The 15,646-nt window shown below is 48.4% G+C and overlaps 1 protein-coding gene across 8 annotated transcripts in view; it reads right to left on the bottom strand.

Moving 5' to 3' along the window:
* Nucleotides 1-15,646, bottom strand: part of CEP112 (centrosomal protein 112) — a 418,056-nt gene that overhangs the window by 155,057 nt on the left and 247,353 nt on the right. For all 8 annotated transcript variants that reach the window (XM_024761157.1, XM_024761159.1, XM_024761160.1 and 5 more), the window contains one exon: nt 9,672-9,902. In XM_024761157.1, the coding sequence (XP_024616925.1) occupies nt 9,672-9,902 (231 nt within the window). The remainder of the gene's footprint in view (nt 1-9,671; nt 9,903-15,646) is intronic.

The raw sequence follows: 15,646 nt of genomic DNA, 5'->3' as shown, positions 1-15,646 counted from the left end.
CCTGGATGATGTACCTTGTCCCACCCCGAGCACACACACTGGGTTGAAAGCAGGCCTGGATGATGTACCTTGTCCCACCCCGAGCACACACACTGGGTTGAAAGCAGGCCTGGATGATGTACCTTGTCCCACCCCGAGCACACACACTGGGTTGAAAGCAGGCCTGGATGATGTACCTTGTCCCACCCCGAGCACACACACTGGGTTGAAAGCAGGCCTGGATGATGTACCTTGTCCCACCCCGAGCACACACACTGGGTTGAAAGCAGGCCTGGATGATGTACCTTGTCCCACCCCGAGCACACACACTGGGTTGAAAGCAGGCCTGGATGATGTACCTTGTCCCACCCCGAGCACACACACTGGGTTGAAAGCAGGCCTGGATGATGTACCTTGTCCCACCCCGAGCACACACACTGGGTTGAAAGCAGGCCTGGATGATGTACCTTGTCCCACCCCGAGCACACACACTGGGTTGAAAGCAGGCCTGGATGATGTACCTTGTCCCACCCCGAGCACACACACTGGGTTGAAAGCAGGCCTGGATGATGTACCTTGTCCCACCCCGAGCACACACACTGGGTTGAAAGCAGGCCTGGATGATGTACCTTGTCCCACCCCGAGCACACACACTGGGTTGAAAGCAGGCCTGGATGATGTACCTTGTCCCACCCCGAGCACACACACTGGGTTGAAAGCAGGCCTGGATGATGTACCTTGTCCCACCCCGAGCACACACACTGGGTTGAAAGCAGGCCTGGATGATGTACCTTGTCCCACCCCGAGCACACACACTGGGTTGAAAGCAGGCCTGGATGATGTACCTTGTCCCACCCCGAGCACACACACTGGGTTGAAAGCAGGCCTGGATGATGTACCTTGTCCCACCCCGAGCACACACACTGGGTTGAAAGCAGGCCTGGATGATGTACCTTGTCCCACCCCGAGCACACACACTGGGTTGAAAGCAGGCCTGGATGATGTACCTTGTCCCACCCCGAGCACACACACTGGGTTGAAAGCAGGCCTGGATGATGTACCTTGTCCCACCCCGAGCACACACACTGGGTTGAAAGCAGGCCTGGATGATGTACCTTGTCCCACCCCGAGCACACACACTGGGTTGAAAGCAGGCCTGGATGATGTACCTTGTCCCACCCCGAGCACACACACTGGGTTGAAAGCAGGCCTGGATGATGTACCTTGTCCCACCCCGAGCACACACACTGGGTTGAAAGCAGGCCTGGATGATGTACCTTGTCCCACCCCGAGCACACACACTGGGTTGAAAGCAGGCCTGGATGATGTACCTTGTCCCACCCCGAGCACACACACTGGGTTGAAAGCAGGCCTGGATGATGTACCTTGTCCCACCCCGAGCACACACACTGGGTTGAAAGCAGGCCTGGATGATGTACCTTGTCCCACCCCGAGCACACACACTGGGTTGAAAGCAGGCCTGGATGATGTACCTTGTCCCACCCCGAGCACACACACTGGGTTGAAAGCAGGCCTGGATGATGTACCTTGTCCCACCCCGAGCACACACACTGGGTTGAAAGCAGGCCTGGATGATGTACCTTGTCCCACCCCGAGCACACACACTGGGTTGAAAGCAGGCCTGGATGATGTACCTTGTCCCACCCCGAGCACACACACTGGGTTGAAAGCAGGCCTGGATGATGTACCTTGTCCCACCCCGAGCACACACACTGGGTTGAAAGCAGGCCTGGATGATGTACCTTGTCCCACCCCGAGCACACACACTGGGTTGAAAGCAGGCCTGGATGATGTACCTTGTCCCACCCCGAGCACACACACTGGGTTGAAAGCAGGCCTGGATGATGTACCTTGTCCCACCCCGAGCACACACACTGGGTTGAAAGCAGGCCTGGATGATGTACCTTGTCCCACCCCGAGCACACACACTGGGTTGAAAGCAGGCCTGGATGATGTACCTTGTCCCACCCCGAGCACACACACTGGGTTGAAAGCAGGCCTGGATGATGTACCTTGTCCCACCCCGAGCACACACACTGGGTTGAAAGCAGGCCTGGATGATGTACCTTGTCCCACCCCGAGCACACACACTGGGTTGAAAGCAGGCCTGGATGATGTACCTTGTCCCACCCCGAGCACACACACTGGGTTGAAAGCAGGCCTGGATGATGTACCTTGTCCCACCCCGAGCACACACACTGGGTTGAAAGCAGGCCTGGATGATGTACCTTGTCCCACCCCGAGCACACACACTGGGTTGAAAGCAGGCCTGGATGATGTACCTTGTCCCACCCCGAGCACACACACTGGGTTGAAAGCAGGCCTGGATGATGTACCTTGTCCCACCCCGAGCACACACACTGGGTTGAAAGCAGGCCTGGATGATGTACCTTGTCCCACCCCGAGCACACACACTGGGTTGAAAGCAGGCCTGGATGATGTACCTTGTCCCACCCCGAGCACACACACTGGGTTGAAAGCAGGCCTGGATGATGTACCTTGTCCCACCCCGAGCACACACACTGGGTTGAAAGCAGGCCTGGATGATGTACCTTGTCCCACCCCGAGCACACACACTGGGTTGAAAGCAGGCCTGGATGATGTACCTTGTCCCACCCCGAGCACACACACTGGGTTGAAAGCAGGCCTGGATGATGTACCTTGTCCCACCCCGAGCACACACACTGGGTTGAAAGCAGGCCTGGATGATGTACCTTGTCCCACCCCGAGCACACACACTGGGTTGAAAGCAGGCCTGGATGATGTACCTTGTCCCACCCCGAGCACACACACTGGGTTGAAAGCAGGCCTGGATGATGTACCTTGTCCCACCCCGAGCACACACACTGGGTTGAAAGCAGGCCTGGATGATGTACCTTGTCCCACCCCGAGCACACACACTGGGTTGAAAGCAGGCCTGGATGATGTACCTTGTCCCACCCCGAGCACACACACTGGGTTGAAAGCAGGCCTGGATGATGTACCTTGTCCCACCCCGAGCACACACACTGGGTTGAAAGCAGGCCTGGATGATGTACCTTGTCCCACCCCGAGCACACACACTGGGTTGAAAGCAGGCCTGGATGATGTACCTTGTCCCACCCCGAGCACACACACTGGGTTGAAAGCAGGCCTGGATGATGTACCTTGTCCCACCCCGAGCACACACACTGGGTTGAAAGCAGGCCTGGATGATGTACCTTGTCCCACCCCGAGCACACACACTGGGTTGAAAGCAGGCCTGGATGATGTACCTTGTCCCACCCCGAGCACACACACTGGGTTGAAAGCAGGCCTGGATGATGTACCTTGTCCCACCCCGAGCACACACACTGGGTTGAAAGCAGGCCTGGATGATGTACCTTGTCCCACCCCGAGCACACACACTGGGTTGAAAGCAGGCCTGGATGATGTACCTTGTCCCACCCAGAGCACACACTCTGGGTTGAAAGCAAGCCTGGATGATATACCTTGTCCCACCCAGAGTACACACACTGGGTTGGAAGCAAGCCTGGATGATGTACCTTGTCCCACCCAGAGCACCCACACTGGGTTGAAAGCCTGGAAGATGTACCTTGTCCCACCCAGAGCACCCACACTGGGTTGAAAGCCTGGAAGATGTACCTTGTCCCACCCAGAGCACCCACACTGGGTTGAAAGCCTGGAAGATGTACCTTGTCCCACCCAGAGCACCCACACTGGGTTGAAAGCCTGGAAGATGTTCCTTGTCCCACCCAGAGCACACACTCTGGGTTGAAAGCAAGCCCGGATGATATAGCTTGTCCCACCCAGAGTACACACACTGGGTTGAAAGCAAGCCTGGATGATGTATCTTGTTCCACCCAGAGTACACACACTGTGTTGGAAGCAAGCCTGGATGATGTACCTTGTCCCACCCAGAGTACACACACTGGGTTGGAAGCAAGCCTGGATGATGTCCCTTGTCCCACCCAGAGTACACACACTGGGTTGGAAGCAAGCCTGGATGATGTCCCTTGTCCCACCCAGAGTACACACACTGGGTTGGAAGCAAGCCTGGATGATGTCCCTTGTCCCACCCAGAGTACACACACTGGGTTGGAAGCAAGCCTGGATGATGTCCCTTGTCCCACCCAGAGTACACACACTGGGTTGGAAGCAAGCCTGGATGATGTCCCTTGTCCCACCCAGAGTACACACACTGGGTTGGAAGCAAGCCTGGATGATGTCCCTTGTCCCACCCAGAGTACACACACTGGGTTGGAAGCAAGCCTGGATGATGTCCCTTGTCCCACCCAGAGTACACACACTGGGTTGGAAGCAAGCCTGGATGATGTCCCTTGTCCCACCCAGAGTACACACACTGGGTTGGAAGCAAGCCTGGATGATGTCCCTTGTCCCACCCAGAGTACACACACTGGGTTGGAAGCAAGCCTGGATGATGTCCCTTGTCCCACCCAGAGTACACACACTGGGTTGGAAGCAAGCCTGGATGATGTCCCTTGTCCCACCCAGAGTACACACACTGGGTTGGAAGCAAGCCTGGATGATGTCCCTTGTCCCACCCAGAGTACACACACTGGGTTGGAAGCAAGCCTGGATGATGTCCCTTGTCCCACCCAGAGTACACACACTGGGTTGGAAGCAAGCCTGGATGATGTCCCTTGTCCCACCCAGAGTACACACACTGGGTTGGAAGCAAGCCTGGATGATGTCCCTTGTCCCACCCAGAGTACACACACTGGGTTGGAAGCAAGCCTGGATGATGTCCCTTGTCCCACCCAGAGTACACACACTGGGTTGGAAGCAAGCCTGGATGATGTCCCTTGTCCCACCCAGAGTACACACACTGGGTTGGAAGCAAGCCTGGATGATGTCCCTTGTCCCACCCAGAGTACACACACTGGGTTGGAAGCAAGCCTGGATGATGTCCCTTGTCCCACCCAGAGTACACACACTGGGTTGGAAGCAAGCCTGGATGATGTACCTTGTCCCACCGAGTACACACACTGGGTTGAAAGCCTGGATGAATCAACGACAATTTTTTATTTACTCATATTACCATTCACAGTAGCAGAAACTGTAGAACTGAATTTCTAAGTTCATCATCATTCTTTTATTCACTTAACATGTATGAATGCCTGCTTTGTACGAGGCACCATGTGTGATCCTGAAGCTTTGGAAACGAATATTTCACAAGGACTGTTTCAAGGAACTCACAGTGCTGTTCTCACTGCGTGCGGAACTCCTTCAACTAGCTAAGGAAAAATATACATCGATGGGAAACGCAAATTACTCTTCGCATCAAGAGCAGAGCACTTATTTTATCATACGGACTCTGGAACTCATGGCACTAACATGGCAACTTAATGCTCTCCTCCTGTCCCCCAGGCCCTCCCGATGCCACCAAGTGCCTGCATTCTAATTCATTATCCACGTCAGCTACAATCACTCCACTTAAACCCCGCTTCTATCTTCCTGTATCACTTGTGCTCTCAGTTCAGTTCAGGGCATTCCATTCTTCCAGACTCACCCCGCCATGCTCTGCTCTCTCCCTGCGGAACCCCAATCCTACCCGTGCACGTTCCCTCCATCCCCTTCCTTCAGCTGCATCCCAGCCACCAGCTCAGCCTGAGGCCCGGGGGTCCCGCTCGTCTTGAAATTCCTCAGACTAAACAGACTGCGGTGATACTTTACTAAGGATCCAGATGACATCAGACAGAAGCTCTTCTCGAGTCTCGTCACAGACTCCTTTGTATCCTTCCCAATTCTCTCCTTTCTTCTTCCCCCTAGAAAGTCACGGCTCCTGCCATCCCCTCCTTAACATACACAGGTGAGCACCCACCATGGGCCAAGTTTTCTAGACACTGGCAGTACAGAAATGAACGAGACAGACAAGGTCCTGCTAGTGAGGTTATGTAATGGGGGTTGGGCGTTGCAAATAAGTAAAAAAATGAAGATGTATTCAGAGAGTGAGACGAGCTGTGAAGACCTCGGGAGGTGCTCAGGAGGGAGGGGGACAGGACGTCAGCTAGAGGTGGGGCTGCAAGGAGAGCGGGGGACAAGCGGGAGGACGACTATAGGAGAACGTGCGCGAGAGCATCCCAGGCAGGGAGAGCGAGGCGGGTCCCAGGAGCAGAGCCCTGCCTGCCGCGCTCACGCCCTCGCCGCTCGGGTCACAAGCCGCAGTGGTGCGCGGGTCTCTCGTCTCTCTCTCCCTCTTCCAGGCATTTCCAGGTGTTTCCACCTAAGCGCCCTCCGTAACTCCCGCTGCTCTCCGGGTGACACCTCCCTGGAGCGTCAGGCTTCCCCTCATCTCCAACCCCTCGCTCCCCCCTCCCTGACCCCTGCAGCCGTGCTCCAGCCACACCGCCACCTGCAGCGATCCGTCCAGGGTCATCAACGATTCTCGGTTTCCAATCCTGGGGCCCTTCTCTCACCCTCATCCTTCCGGGTCTTCTGTCGCATTCTTGGCAAGCCTCCTTCCAAATACTCTCCTCCTTCCTTCCCATGAAAATGCCTTCTTTCTCGCGTACCTCTCACCGTAAGGCGTAAGGGCCCTTCTTGGACCATCTCTCCGACTTCACCGATGAAGTCCTCCCCAGCTGCTGGTTTTCCGTCTGTACTCTCCCTGCGCAGGCTCCATTCTGGAGCTACTCCTCCGGTCCTGCTCTTCCTGGGATTAGCTACAGACGTCCCTTCGACCGCAAGGGAACGTCACAGCTGGGTCCAAATGCAACTGACGTTCATAACCGACTTTATCCTCTTCCCCGGACCAGAGACTGCGACATTCCCCATTCATGCAGGGCGGGGTTTACACCTCACAAGTCTAATCGGCGCCCTGGCTGGGCTGACTCTCAAACACGCCTCCTCTGGCCCGTGCTCACCACGAGGCCCCCGCCACATTCCCGTACCTCTGAGGTGCCCTCGGGGACCTGTCACCTGGATTAATCCAGTCGTGCCAACTACCTCTACTCCATGGCACCTTGGAAAGATTCTCCTAATAACCGCTTGAATCTTGACACTTCATGGCTTAAAAACCTTCAGTACTTGGGCTTCCCTGGTGGTGCAGTGGTTGAGAGTCTGCCTGCTGATGCAGGGGACGCGGGTTCGTGCCCCGGTCCGGGAAGATCCCACATGCCGCGGAGCGGCTGGGCCCGTGAGCCATAGCCGCTGAGCCTGCGCGTCTGGAGCCTGTGCTCCGCAACGGGAGAGGCCACAGCAGTGAGACGCCCCCGTACCGCAAAAAAAAAAAAAAAAAAAAACCCTTCAGTACCTCCTCACTGTTACCCCGTGAAGCCTAATCCCACCACAGCTTCGGAGGCCTCCGGCGCCCCCCGCTGTCTCCAGGCTCGTCGCTGACCACTCTCCCTTGGTAGCCGCTATGCCACGTACATGGCTCTTGCTGTTGTCATTCCTGTGGCTTAGAACCTACTAGAAAATCCTACACATTACCCGTGTCCAGTTCAAGTGACATCCATCTCTTCCAGGTAATTTCCCCTGATTTTCTTAATAGAAAATCATTTCCCCCCAGTTCACACTCTACCTTGCATTACAGGTATCTGTGTACGTGTGTGTGTCCTGCAGCCACTACTGTTTTATAATCTGCTTAAGGACAGTGCCTTTTTTCCCCTTTTTCTGTGTAGCCCCAAAGTGCCTGGGATAATGCCTTTGAGATATAGAAAATATTCAAGAAATACTTGCCATAGAAATTACTGATGGCTTCTAATACTAATTTCTTTTATTATCTGTAACCTGTCAATTCGTTAGTAACATATATAAACCTATACTTGAAAAATTCATCTCCTATTAAAAAGAAACCTTTAAAATGTGAACACATGATTCAAGAAAATGAAGGCCTAAACTGTATGTTTTATAAGTCTGGCTTTACTATGTCCAGTGTTTTAAAAAATCGAGGTGCACTGGCATCCGTGCCATTTAAGCACATTTACTTGGAGATACTTTGAACTTTTGGCGGCAGCGAGCAGAGCTGAGGTGCAGTGTGTGTCAGTGCCCAGCAGCTTCCCCATCGGTCTCTCCTGTGCGCTTGTCAGGGGGCTAAAACTACTCGGTATCAGGACATTCCCCAGTTCCTGACACCTTGTATACTTTGGCATCAAAGAGCACGATTCCGCGCTGCTCTGATGGAATGACCACTAGCATCCTCACTGGGGTATGAAGGGCCCTCAGCCAGGTCGTGTCCCTGTGGCCTGCGCAGCTCTCGCCGTCTCTCACACACAGCAAAGGGCACGTAACTCCGCTTGCTTCGTGGCTCCAGCAAGTCGCCTTGGAATCACGCTGGGTGACTCACTCACACGTTCTCTCTCCCTCCGCCTCTTCCCCGACCCCCCGCCCCTCACTCCCACGTGTGAACCCAAAGCAGATCCCGTCAGCTCTGCCTGCAGACCATCATACCGTAACCCAGCCGGAGCCGTGTACCACCTTCAGTGCTACTGGCCAAGCCCAGCATCTCTCAACTCTGGTCTAAATCACTGCAATAGCTTTTTAACTAGTCTCCCCACTTCCACCTTCACCCTCGGCAGGCGGGCGTGGTCCGAGAGCCCTCTGCTCCAAATCCGCCAGGCTTCCTCTACTTATGGAGGTCAAAGCCAAGCCCTTGCAGTGGCCTCCACAGCCCTACGGGGCCCGGTCCGTCCCCAGAGGCCTCGTCCCTGACCTCAGCCCCTCGTCCTCCCCTCCTCCGTCTTTCCCAGCCACACCGGCCTCCTTGCGGTCCCTCCAGGAAGCCAGGTGCACTCCTGCCTCTTCACTCCTGCCTCTTCAGAGCCCTCTTCCGGTTTATCTCTGGGTTCAGAGCCAGTCTGCCATGGGCCCAGTCTGCTGAAATCTGACCCTCAGGTAAATGACGGTACTGATGCAAAGTGAGCACCTTAGGGCCACGATCCAGGTAAAATCAGTAGAGCAGCACCAAGAATGGCATGGTGTGCTCTACGAAGGCTTCCCATTTAACGATCAGGAAGAGGTAGGAAAGAAATAAAATCAGAAGATTCTTAAATTCCCCTTTCCCAGTGTCTTGATCCCAGGATAGAGGTTGGTCTTAAAGAACTCAAGGGGCAGTTGACAGTTGTCATGATTAATAGCAATTCACTTTTACTACCTGATTAAAATATTTACACCTCCCCAGAACACCAGAAGAACAAATATTTGAGGCTGTCTCTGGAATGTAAGTCAACTCAAAATGTGTAAACATTATATTGACATATATTTCAAAAATGTGTAATTCTAAAGAAAGTCCCTTATTTGAAATATCAATCTGGGAAAATATGTCATCATCTATGGGACACATAAAACACTGTAAAATCTAGAAATGACCATTAGACAACATAAGAAAGATCTGAAACCTAGTCTTACCTTAGGAAAAACTCAAGGTTACAGCCCAAATACTCCTAATCGGTATAATATTTGATAATATTATAACACTTTTCTCACAGTGTATGTTTAATAACTATGGAAGGGATATTCCATACAATCCCTTCCACAAAAGTCAAGGGAAAAGTCAGGAAACTCCCTGAGACACACAGCAAGACACTTAGAATGCTCATTTGAATGGCTTATCAACTGGAGGGTAATTCTAAGTCCACCACCTCTTCGAGATTAAATATAACGGTGGCATCAGTGGATTTCAAACACGGGTCTCGACTGTCTCTAACACATCCAGGTGGGCATCTTACCTTTTCCAGCATCATCTCTGTCTCAGCGGCATGAGTCTTTTGCAGCTCTATTTTCATCTTTTCTGACTCAGCCTTCAGTTTGTGGACGGCAGCCTCATGGTCCCGAGCAGTCCTCTGCTTCTCCTCTTCACGAAGAAGACCGAGCTCCACCAGCTGCTGCTTCCGCTGGGAGTTCACGCTGATCAGCTCTTCTCTCAACTTGTGGACTTGTGCCTCCATGTCAGCAATAACCTTGTTTTTAAAAATGGGAAAATGGTCACAGGATCTGACTAGGAGAGCTGTAAAAGAAGAACTGCAAAAGGCTACCAAACAAAGGAAGTTCACTGCTTCCTTCCTCCTGCTTCCCTCCTTCTCCAATCCCATGCCACCCCTTCTAGCTCAGACAGAGATCCTACCTAAAATCGTTTACCACATACATCACATTTAGTTTTACTTGTTTCAAACACCTATGTAAATGGAATATTACATGTACTCTTCTGCAACTTGCTTCTTCAAATAGGCAACATTATGTTTCTAAGATTCGTCTAGTACTTGCTACTGTATTTTTTGTTTTTATTTCATTGATTTCTGCTCTTACGTTTGTTACGTCCCTCATTCTACATTCTTGGGTTTTTTATTCTTCTAACTTCTTATCTTGGATATTTAACTCATTTATTTTTATCCTTTCTTCTTTCCTGATTTATATAAACTTAAGACTATAAATACCGCTCTACCATTGCTTAAGTTTAATCTCTTAGGTTTAGATACACGACATTTTCATTACCATTTAATTCAAAACATTTTGAACTTCCATTTTTATTTTTTTCTTTGACTTATGATCTACTTAGAAGTATGTTTCTTAATTCCCAAACCTATGGGGTATACTAGTTTCCTAGAGCTGTCCCAACAAAGTACGAAAAGCTGGGTGGCTTAAGACAACGTTTATTCTCTCAGAGTTCTAGAGGCTGCAAGTCTGAAAGCAAGGTGCTGGCAGGGCAGGCTCCTTCTGGAGGCTCTGAGGCAGAGTCTCCCCCAGCTTTCAGTGGCTGCTTGCCATCCTTGCCTTCTCGATGCGCTGCTCCGGCCTCTGCCCCCATCTCCTCGTGGCTGTGCTTGTGTGTCTGTATCTCTGTGTCCAAATTTCCCTCTTCTTATAAGGATAATGGTCACCTTGGACTTAGGGCTCCTCCTAATCGAGCATGACCTCATTTAACTTGATTACATCTGCAAAGACCCTATTTCCAAACAGAGTCACACTCCCAGCTTCTGGGTGGATATGAAATTTTAGAGGGACAACAACCAATTTAGGATGTGAAGTTTAATGACTGTCTTTTTGTTATTCACTTCTAACTGCATTGTGGCCAGAGAATGTACTCTATACTACGTTACTTCTTTGAAAATTTTTGAGATTGCTTGATGGCCAGTTGTACAATTTTTATTTTTTGCGGTACGCGGGCCTCTCACTGTTGTGGCCTGTCCCGTTGCGGAGCACAGGCTCCGGATGCGCAGGTTCAGCGGCCATGGCTCACGGGCCCAGCCGCTCCGCGGCATGTGGGATCTTCCCGGACCGGGGCACGAACCCGTGTCCCCTGCATCGGCAGGCGGACTCTCAACCACTGCGCCACCAGGGAAGCCCGTGTGGTATATTTTTATCCACGCTTTTAAACCTTTTTGTACCCTCAAGTTTTAGCTATATATCTTATAAATAGCATATATTTTGGAAACTTCTTTTAAAAATCTCATCAAAGTTTGTCTTTTAAATGGGGCATTTACACAGAAATCTCTTGCATTCCTATACACTAACGATGAAAAATCTGAAAGAGAAATTAAGGAAACACTCTCATTTACCATTGCAACAAAAAGAATAAAATACCTAGGAATAAACCTACGTAAGGAGACAAAAGACCTGTATGCAGAAAACTATAAGACACTGATGAAAGAAATTAAAGATGATACAAACAGATGGAGAGATATATCATGTTCTTGGATTGGAAGAATCAACACTGTGAAAATGACTATACTATCCAAAGCAATCTACAGATTCAGTGCAACCCCTATCAAACATTTTTCACAGAATTAGAGCAAAAAATTTCACAGTTCGTATGGAAACACAAAAGACTCCAAATAGCCAAAGCAATCTTCAGAAAGAAAAACGGAGCTGGAGGAATCAGACTCCTTGACTTCAGACTATACTACAAAGCTACAGTAGTCAAGACAGTATGGTACTGGCACAAAAAACAGAAATACAGATCAATGGAACAGGATAGAAGGCCCAGAGATAAACCCACGCACATATGGTCACCTTATCTTTGATAAAGGAGTCAAGAATATACAATGGAGAAAAGACTTCAATAAGTGGTGCTGAGAGAACTGGACAGCTACATGTAAAAGAATGAAATTAGAACGCTCCTTAACACCATACACAAAAATAAACTCCAAATGGATTAAAGACCTAAATGTAAGGCCAGACACTATAAAACTCTTAGAGGCAGAACACTCTATGACATAAATCACAGCAAGATCCTTTTTGACTCACCTCCTGGAGAAACGGAAATAAAAACAAAAATAAACAAGTGGGACTTAAGGCAACGTAAAAGGTTTTGCACAGCAGAGGAAACCATAAACAAGATGAAAAGACAACCCTCAAAATGGGAGAAAATATTTGCAAACGAAGCAACTGACAAAGGGTTAATCCCCAAAATTTACAAGCAGCTCATGCAGCTCAATATCAAAAAAACAAACAACCCAACCCCAAAATGGGCAGAAGACCTAAATAGACATTTCTTCAAAGAAGACACACAGACTGCCAACAAACATATGAAAGGACGCTCAACATCACTAATCATTAGAGAAATGCAAATCAAAACTACAATGAGGTATCACCTCACACCAGTCAGAATGGCCATCATCAAAAAAAATCTGCAAACAATAAATGCTGAAGAGGGTGTGGAGTAAAGGGAACACTCTTGCACTGTGATATAGCCACTATGGAGAACAGTATGGAGGCTCCTTAAAAAAAAACTAAAAGTAGAACTAATCCAAATGCAAAACAGTTAGCTAGTGGGAAGCAGCCGCATAGCACAGGGAGATCAGCTCGGTGCTTTGTGTCCACCTAGAAGGGTGGGATAGAGAGGGTGGGAGGGAGACGCAAGAGGGAGGAGATATGGGGATATATGTATACACATAGCTGATTCACTTTGTCATACAGCAGAAACTAACACACCATTGTAAAGCAATTATACTCCAATTAAGATGTTAAAAAATAAATAAATAAATGGGGCATTTATTCCAATGTAGTCCATTAGTTTGTACATGCTAACATATTCGCCTTTATTTTGTCTCTTATTTTGTGCTGTTTGCCCTATGCTCTGTATGTTTTGTTTTTCTCCCCCCTTTTCCCTCTTTTATTCTAAATGAATAAATGTTTTCCTCCTTCAGCTTTCTTCTCCTCTCTGGTTTGGAAGTGATACACTGTATCTTCTTTAGTGCTCACAGTGAGAGGCCTCAACACCCATGTTTCACTTATCAAATTTTAAAGTTAATTATTTTTTTATATGCCCTTAAACAACGAAAGAGACTTAGGACATTTTAAGTCCTGTAGCAGTCTCCCATATTTATATGCTAGAGTTGTTATTTTCAGTTTATCTCGTTTTTACCAACTCAAAATTGCCAATTATTCAGTAGCTGCTTAGATATATCCATATATATCCCCCTGTCTTGTCTCCTCATTCCTTCTTGCAACTCTGACCTTCCATACAAGCATTTTCCTTTAGCCCCAAGCGCACCCTTTAAGTTCTTTAAAGAAGTTCAGTGGCAAGCACTCTCAGTTTTCACTAATCTGAAAATACTTTTAGGGGTGTTGTTGAAAAGTCAGCTGCTATTCATTGGAAGGTAATTTTTTTTTGTCTCTCTAGCTGCTTTTAAGATCTTCTCTTTGTGTTTTGTATTCTTCAGTTTTTTAATTTTTCTAAGTGTAGATATGTTTTTATTTATTCTGATTGGGACATGCCCCTCCTCTGGCTCTGTTTTTTATAACTACTGCAAGACTCTCAGGCTTAACCTATTAATTTAATGTCTCTGTTCCATTCTATCTCGACTCTTTATGAACTCACGTGATGTACATAGATCTTCCCATTCTTTCATTTCATCTAACCTCTCTTTTATATTTTTCATCTTTTCCTCTCGCCTACGTTCTAGACATTTTCTGTGTGTAATGTGCTCTCAAATCCATTCAGATTCTGAATTTCAGTTGTTTTATTTTTAGGAGTTTATTTTTTTTTTACAAATATGCATGGTAATTTTTAAACGCCCTTGCCATTTTAGTATTTTCAATTCCTTTAAAATCTTTAAGTTTACATCATATACTAACTATGACTATTTTCTATTCTGTGGCTGATAATTCCAGCCTCTCAAGCCTTTGCAGGTCTCATTCTGCTGTTCAAAAACTTTTAAGACCCTGGTTCATGGTACTTTGCTTTTTCTCCTACCGTTTTGCATTGTTGTTCTTTTTAAGTGCAAGTTCGTATCTGTTGGAATTGAAAGTGGTCCTCTGGCAATCATGTGACTCTGACAGGGCCCTGGAGATGTCAGCATGTCTGGACGGCTTCAGACTCGTTTTCCAGGACACGGTGACGGTGCGAATTCAGGAATCACACATCCACGAGCACTGGCTTACGGTTATGAATTTTCAGGGGCACCCCACTCAACGTTAAGGTTGTTTCTAGTTCACTTGCACATGGTGGCTGTGGCCCTTGGTGTCCCAGCTTTTATGCACAGTAGTGGCCTAGATCCTCTACCTTAAGCAAACCCTGGACTTTGTTTTTCCCCTGTGCCCAATAAGAGGCCCCAGACTGAAGTTCAAGTTCACTCAGTTTTAGAAAAGGTCCTCAAGGTGAGAGCTGCCTCAGTGCTCTGCTTACACCTCTGGGTTTCTGTTTTCACTTAGATGTTGATATCTGAGTACCCTACCTAACTTAACAGCTAGTGAATACACTCAAAAAGATGTTCTTTAAAAAAGAAAATTGTATCTAGCCTTTTTAGTTGTTTTCAGAGGGGAAGGAGATCAGGGAACCTAGCATGCCATGCTACCAGATGAACAGTTAGTCCAGGCTAAGGGGACTTGCTGTCGTTGTTATTATTACTATTATTGTCTCTGCATTAGCTAAGAACGCAGCATTTTCTGAAACACAGTGGTAACTGTTTTAGGTACTATGTACTTCAACAAGCACCGTATAAACCAACAATTCCTTGACCGGGAACTAGAAGACCCGAAAGTGACAGTAAGGACAAAAGTTACACTGGGATGATGGGAACAGGATACAAAGGCAAATACTGAGAAGTTGCTTTAAAAATCAAAATACCTACAATATGAGATTACCCCATTTGCCATAAAAATCCTGCACTCACTTATTTTGAACGCTAACAATTTTACAATTTCTGTGCTAAATAATAATTGCTAGACTCTGAGTATTGACTGCGCCTGGCATCTGATGCAGATTACTTCATTGAAGGTGACAGGTGCTAAGTAAGCCAACATGACGGATACTGTTAAAATCCAAAGTTTCCTTCACCTTGGATTGGGGTTAGTTCATACTATTTCAGCTACTGGCCCTGCCCCCTCTCGACACTAGATCAGAAGAGACAGGAATGACAGATGGCTGGTCAAACGCATTTATGCTGGAGAAGAAGAAATGGCTGAATGATAACAAATCTGAGACTGGGAGCTGGAGGTGACAGGGTGCTCCATTTTTATCCTAAAAAAGCTGATTGGAAATAGATGATCCCTGGGAAGAGTGTAAGAGGACTTTATATAAAAGGCTTTTTAAGTGCATTTGCTCTCCTGTTTCATGGATGTATTGATACCTGGATACTGGTACACAGCTCTAAACCAATTCTCCTGAAAACAAAGTCTCTTGCTTTCTACTCCTTGTTTTAAGACTCCTCCCCTTTGAACACAATATTTGGGCGTAAGAAGAGAAGAGACGGTCAATTTAATC

This window comes from Neophocaena asiaeorientalis, unplaced genomic scaffold (genome assembly GCF_003031525.2).
Source record: "Neophocaena asiaeorientalis asiaeorientalis breed wild unplaced genomic scaffold, Neophocaena_asiaeorientalis_V1.1 scaffold30, whole genome shotgun sequence".
Classification (NCBI taxonomy): Eukaryota; Metazoa; Chordata; class Mammalia; order Artiodactyla; family Phocoenidae; genus Neophocaena; species Neophocaena asiaeorientalis.
Note: the sequence above shows the minus strand (reverse complement) of the source record. Positions and strands in the feature narration are given on the sequence as shown.